At 42.8% G+C, this 7,117-nt stretch overlaps 1 protein-coding gene across 1 annotated transcript in view; it reads right to left on the reverse strand.

Moving 5' to 3' along the window:
- The window catches only part of RAB3B (RAB3B, member RAS oncogene family), a 76,756-nt gene extending 71,798 nt beyond the window's left edge, over window positions 1-4,958 (reverse strand). Inside the window, exon 1 of the mRNA XM_019625924.1 lies at window positions 4,725-4,958. Coding sequence (XP_019481469.1) covers window positions 4,725-4,952 — 228 coding nt within the window. The 5' untranslated portion in view covers window positions 4,953-4,958. The remainder of the gene's footprint in view (window positions 1-4,724) is intronic.
- Window positions 4,959-7,117: the final 2,159 nt, after the last annotated feature.

Here is a 7,117-nt window from a genome sequence, read left to right on the forward strand (position 1 = left end):
GGGGGACCCTGTGCTCCCCAACATCTGAGTGACTATCATGATTTATTTTAATTCTCACGCCTCGAACTTACTAGGGTGATCAGAGAGCTTTGGTGATAATGTAGATGATGATGGGTACCAGAATTTTGCCATTTCCAAAGCACTTTCTTGTCCGTTATATCGCTTCATCCTCACAAAAACCACAGGAGCGATACAGAATCTGGACGGCTGGCTATAAGAGGAAATGGGGCCAGAAACCTAGGCATTGTCCTCTACCCTATACACTCCTTCGCGCCCTACATCCCATCAGTCTGGTGATAACACCTCCTCAACATGCCCTATCCTTTCCCTTTCTCTCCTCTCTACTGCTCTCAGCCTGGTTCAGGCCTCATCACTTCTTGCCTGAACTAATGCAACAGCCTCCTAATGGGTCGCCCTGCCTCCACTCTTCAATCTATCCTCTACACCGGCAGCCTGAGCGATCGTTTTAAATGGCACCATGTTACCATCGACCACGTTAAAACAAACAAACAAAGAAACAAACAAAAAAACTTTCAGTGGCTCACCATTACCAGCAGTAGCCCAGAGTGAGAAAACGCTCTTGCTTGGTCATTAGGAAGTCCCAGCTCTGCCAGTGAAGGCACGCATAGGAGGTAATTAGCACTGCATCCTTCCATCCTGACCTGGACTTCAAGCCTTCCTCAGGTCACAGGAGCCAGCTGCCAGCTTTGGTTTAGAATCACTGTTCTTTCCCACATTCTTCCCCTACCCCAAATCTTAGACTTCTGTGTCAGATACCAAAATGATTTTTACCCCCAAGTTACATTATGACCCTATCTACAATTTGTCTCTCTGATTCCGGGAACCACCCCACTGATAGCCCCTCTGGTTGTCTGACTTATCTGTCAGGCTCATCCTTATACTCTTCTGAGCTTCTTCAACACCTCCATTTCACTCACCTTCCCACAGTCCTTTTCCTGGCAGCCCTTTCCACTGTACCTTCTAAATCCCATTCCTTTGTCAACAAACTCTTCTATACCCTTTGCTTCTTCAGAGAGTACTCAGGTTACTTCTTTGCCTTTACTGAAACTTGACCCTCCTCAAGGACTCGTGTTGTAGCCCTCTTTAAGAAAGCTTCTCACTTTGCCATTCCCCACACACCATAAAACCATAAGGCAGGGTCAGCATTGCCACTTCCACCCTTGTACAAAAACGCCTTCTCCTTTGCTCTCCAGTCATACCACCTTCTATCTCTTCTCATCAAGGACATCATTGACCCCCAATTGCTCCTTATGTATTGAAGAGTTCAGTCCCTGGCTTATGGTCATCCTCATTAGCCCCTGTCCTGCCATCCTCCTGGTGACTCCAGTAGCCATGTGACTTCCTGATCCCTCAGTCCTTGGTCTCCTCTTCACATCACCTTGGCCACTGGCTCTCATGGTCACATTCTGAACTTCTTAATCACCCAGAACTAGTGCCTCTGTGATCTTAAAATCAAATATCCTATGCTGCCTGGTCCCTCACTCCCTTTCTCTCACAAGAACCTAGTTTTCTCATTTCAAAATGGGTGTGATGATAATGATTATCCATTCATCACAGGAATAGTGAGATAACATATAAAACCACCCTTTTAAAGTTGCAAAACAATAAGAGAACAGATGGTATTGCGGTTATATAGCCTCCGGTCTTTTGATTTCTTTCTCCTTCTCCTTCCCCTGAAAGGCCATGTAGTAAAGTAGAAAGAGCACAGACTTGGGGCCAGACAGAGCTGGTGGTTTTCAATCCTGTTCCACCACTTGCTTGTTGTGTGATCTTCTGTAAATTACCTGATTTTTCTGACACATGTACCTCTCCCCATTTGTAGAAATAGCAATAATGAGAGCTACCTCCCAGGGTCATTGTGAAGATCAAATAAGAAAATGAGATAGCAACTGGGAAGCACTTGACAGAGTACAAGGCACATAGTAGGCACTCAGTAAATAGGAAACACTGTGGTTATTATAACAGAAAAAAATGCTATTTTTAACCACAACTGCTTTCCAAGAAGGAAAGACCCTAATTCACAGACGGTCCTTTGTCCTACTCATGGCTTTGAGGAGTGTGGATATGTAAGTGTGGAAGGAGAAGGGGGAACNGTACAGATAACTTTTTTGGTACAGAAAAGCACATTATGTACACACACACACAGAAATCCTTTGCTAATATTTTTTTCTAGCAAAAGCAATGTGATTGACTGCATCAGATCTAATTAGATCATCATTGATTTTACCTCAAAACAAGGCTGACAATGAACTTGTGCTAGGAGTCAGAGAAACATTAGTTCAGCCATTTTCTGTGCTCACTTGTGCTCACTATATTTAGTATAGTCTTCAACTAAAGGCTTCTTTGCAGGACTATTTTAAAGTTACATATCCATTGTGAGGGTTCATTTAGTTAAAATTAGGTAGTATAATCAATAAATCCACTTAACCAGGCATAGGAAAACTGCAAAAGCTCACAGTGGGCTGAAAATTAATGAAGGAACAAGGGAGCAACGCTGCCAACCCTTTAGAAGGGCAGAATGTCTCCTCCAACCTGAAGATTTTTCACATGTAGGATATGTGACCATCTGATATGGAGATCAAATGAAGACATCTGTATCCATCCATATAGTAAATATTAGTAAACATTTAGTTTATCTTCACACATAAAAAATGGAATCTAATAGTTTATTCAGCTTCCAAGGAATCACCAACCATGTACGCTCTGGCCCATGGCAAGAACCTTCTGTATTGCTGTGCAAGGTCTCCCTGACCCTCAAGCTGCCACCTGATAGCCTCTCCAGAAAACTTCCCACTGAGCACCCCCTCTCTGCTCTTTCACAGCTTTGCTCCGGTTAAACTGTATTGTTCACCACGCCCCAAATACCCCACGCTCTCACCTTTCTCTATGCATTGGCTGCAAGAAAGATGTCAGATAACATAAGTGGAAGCACTCCGCACATAATAGGTACTTAATAAATGATTATTGATTCTCATCAGTGGTTCCTCCATTTTAGCTTGCCTCAAAACCACCTTGTTATAACACAGATTGTGGGGCCATACCCCAGAGTTTCAGGTTCAGTGGGTTTGAGGAGGGGCCTGAGAATTTGCATTTCTGACAAATTCCTAGGTGATGCCAAATGCTGTTCATCTAGAGATCACACTTCTAGAACCAATAAACTAAGTGATATAGCTTCTCACATTTCTAATGATTTGTGATTCCTCAATGCTGTTAATAGAGATTAAATGAATAAAATAAACTTTTATCTCTATGTAAATTAATACTTTACATTATCATACACGGAAATAGGGGCTCTATAAGGCCTAATGCACTGTTCTACAGAGAGCATAATTATACAGACAGCATAATTTAGAATCAGAAAATCTGAGCTCGAATCGTACTTTATAGCTGTGTGGTCAACCTAGGGCAAGTTAATTACTCCCTGAGTCTGGAGTTTTTCTTTTGTAAAATAGGAGTGTATTAAAATAATATCTCCCCCATGGGGTTAATTGTGAGATAATACTAATATATAGAAATAATTTATAAAAAGAAAAGTAACGTATATAGACTATACCAATAAGATATACCCATGATGTAGTAATGTACATTTAACAATTTGGATGGACAGATAATCAATAATACATGTTTTGAATACTTTAAATCACAAATTTTCAAAATTTCCAATCTCAGTGCTAATTCGTTATTAAAAAGTATATGATCTACAGGTTGCTGTGTTATCTCAAATATCTGTATGTCTTATTAGTACAACTGGTAAATACCAATAATAGTAGCTATGGTGGCCAGCTTCCAAGATGGTCCTCAATGACCATCACCTCCCAAGATTCATACCCTTGTGTTGTTTCCTCCTACACTGAATCAGTGACCAATAGAATCCTCTAAGGCTAATAAGAGACATTGCCACTTCCTCTTTGGTTTTTTGGATCGCTCCCCGTGGGGGAAGCCAGCTGCCATGCCATAAAGACACCTAAGCAGTTTTATGGAAAGAGCCACATGGGAAGGAACTAAGGCCTTCTGCTAACAGCCAGTAACAGCCAGTACAAAGCCACCTTAAGGGGGCCCTCCAGCCCCACTCAAGCCTTCAGATAACTGCAACCCAAGGTGACATCTGGCTGCAACCTCATAAAAGGCCACAGAAACTAAGCCACTCACTCCCAAATGTTCGAGCCACAGAAACTGTGTGGTAATGAATTATTATTGTTGTTGTTTTAGGCCATCAAGTTCTGAAGTGATTTATTACGCAATGATAAATTATGGATACAGTAGCTAACATTTATTGTGCATTCACTATGTCCCAGGAACCATGCTAAGCACCTCACAGCCCTATGATATAGATGCTATTATAAATCCCAAAGAGGAAAGGTGGCCCAGAAACGTTAAGTAATATAGTCAAGGTTCCATAACTAGTTAGTGGCAGAACAAGAATTTAAATCTAGGTCTTTCACTCCAAAGCCCAGATTCTCAGTCACGCCATCATACAGGCCAGGCAGGATACAGTCTCTTGGGACAGTTAAGCAGTAGAAGCAACCGAGCCCCCAGAGGAGAGTATAAACCAGCAAGGGGCAGTCCAGGCACCAGACCAGTAATAGCATTGGTGCCTGATGCCATAAGACCCAAAAGTTCCAAACTTGCCCCACCTCCCAGTCCTTCTCCCAGCAGACTAGTCACTTCTCAGGATAATCCTGCCCAAGATGCCCAAGACTCACCCAGATCTGTAGCTTTACTCGCTTGTCATGGCGGTAGACTGTCTTCACCTTGAAGTCGATGCCCACAGTGCTGACGAAGGCTGGGGTGAAAGTGTCGTCGGCGTAGCGGAAGAGGAAGGAGGTTTTGCCAACACTGCTATTGCCGATGATGAGAAGTTTGAACATGTAGTCAAAATTCTGGTCAGAGGCATCTTTGACTCCAGCTTTGCCATCGGTCACTGAAGCCATCTGCAGGAGAGACCTATGGTCATTCAGGAACACACTTCCAGTGTCACCCTGAGTCACCAACCTTTTAATGGTCACTCCACTATTCACATACTCACTGAGGAAACACACACTCCTCAGAATCACCCCATCACTGCACCTGCCCCAATGTTGTCTCAGGAGTGGGGTGGAACCCCGTTCCTCCCATTCATTCCTTCGGCAAATATTTACTGAGCGCCTTGCTCTTGGTCAAACCCAGTGCTGGGCATGGGGAATACAAACACGAATCAGACATGGTGTCTGACCTCTGAGTGGCCACAGATTAGAGTATAAAAGCACAGAAATGCAGAGTAAAAAGCAGTAGATAAATGATAAGACAGAGGGAAGCTTTGGCTGAGGAAGCCCACAAGAAGCATCTAACCCAACCTGGAAGCATGGTGGTCAAACAGTCTCCTGTAGGAGGCAGCTCCTAAACTGAGTTTAAAAANAACAAAATGTGAAAATTGAGGTTCAAGCCCATTGTATTTAGATCTGAAAGAGGAAGAGAAGTCACATCTGACATTTGGGCTGTATGATTTATGCCCCCAATAGCTACCTCCCTATTGACTAGCAGGCGACCACCAGAGAGAAGAACAAAACAAATCAAATTATATTGGATTTTCTTCCCTTCCAGATCCAAATGCCCAAGTAGTAAGAATAAAAAGAAAGACAAAATTCTACCTTTTGCCTTGGATCAGATTAATTAACTATTATATCATTAAAACCCTAAAATGTGCTGGGCTCATTCACATATTTTATCTCACCTAGTCCAGTACAATCAAGCAAAGTATGGACTTCCATTCCCTTTTTATAAATGAGGAAATAGAAGTCATAAAATTTAAATGATTTGCCCAGGTCAGACATCAGGTAAACAGCAGAGCCAGATACCACATCTGTCTAACTCCAAGTCCAGTGCTCTTTTTATTAGACCCCAGAATTATGGTTGCTCAGGGAACACCATTATGATTAAGAGTCCAACAGACAAAATTTCCTTAAACCCTTTTAGTTGCCAGAGTAATCAGCCTTCTTTAGCTCCTGGTTTTTACATGAAATTAAAAAAAAATTGATGCTTTTCATTGAATGAAAATCAGTCACATAGAAAAGGTATTAGCATAAGTGTGGATGTCATTTGGAATGTCCAAATCTTCATAAGGTTCAAACCTGTACCCCAGTGTGAGTCCCTCACGGCCAACCTAGGAACTTAGAAGGGTTGACAGGTTGAATATTTTCATCAGACCCCTTCAGTGGGTTGCCTCATGCAATGGGGGAGCTAGAGCAGATGCCAGAAGGTCCCCAGAAGCTGTGAAGCAGCTCTAGAAACATAGGGTTCAATGAGAGGGGTGGTGGAAGACAAACTGGAAACAGAGGCAGGGCCAGATGGTCTAAGGCCTCATAAATCAGGTTAGAGATTTGGGAATTTCCTGGCAAGCAAAAGGTTTTAAGCAATGGAGTGACTGGATGCATATGCATGTAAGACAGATAGCTCTGACTGTGGTGGGTATGACAGATTGGATGGGAAGTGTAGGGATCAGGGAGACAGGAGATAAGGAACACAGAGATTGCTATAATAATTCAGGAGAGAGATGAAGGGAACCAGAACTCACATCATAGCAGTGGGGAAAGCGCAAACTAGAGGGATTTCATATGCATTTAGGAGCGAAAATTCCCTAGACTTGGTGACAGATTGTGAGATATGATGGGAAGGGAATTGGCATAAGCAACCAGGTGGACAGTGAAGCCATTTACTGATAAGGGGAGTGCTGAAGTTGCTTCAGTTCTCTATTGCTGCATAATAAACCACTCCCCAAAATTCAGTGGCTTAAAGCAGCAATAATTTATTATTTCTCACAATTCTGATGGTGGCTGAATGGATACATCTGTTGATTTTACCTGGTGTCACTTGTAAGCAGCATTCAGTTGGAAGGTCAGCTGGACTGAAAGGTCTAAGATGGCCTCACTCATGGGTCTGGCAGGTGGTGCTGGCTGAGGGATGGTTGCCATGGCTCTTCTCCACATCCTAAGTCACCAGTAGGCTAGACCAGCTTACACAGTGGTTTTGGGGCAGTGTTCCAAGGCAGTAAATGCAGAAGATACAATCTCTTCAGGCCTAGCCTCAGAAATTGCATAACATCACATACGCTTTATTCTAC

The sequence above is a fragment of the Hipposideros armiger genome, unplaced genomic scaffold, assembly GCF_001890085.2.
Source record: "Hipposideros armiger isolate ML-2016 unplaced genomic scaffold, ASM189008v1 scaffold_646, whole genome shotgun sequence".
In the NCBI taxonomy this organism is placed as follows: Eukaryota; Metazoa; Chordata; class Mammalia; order Chiroptera; family Hipposideridae; genus Hipposideros; species Hipposideros armiger.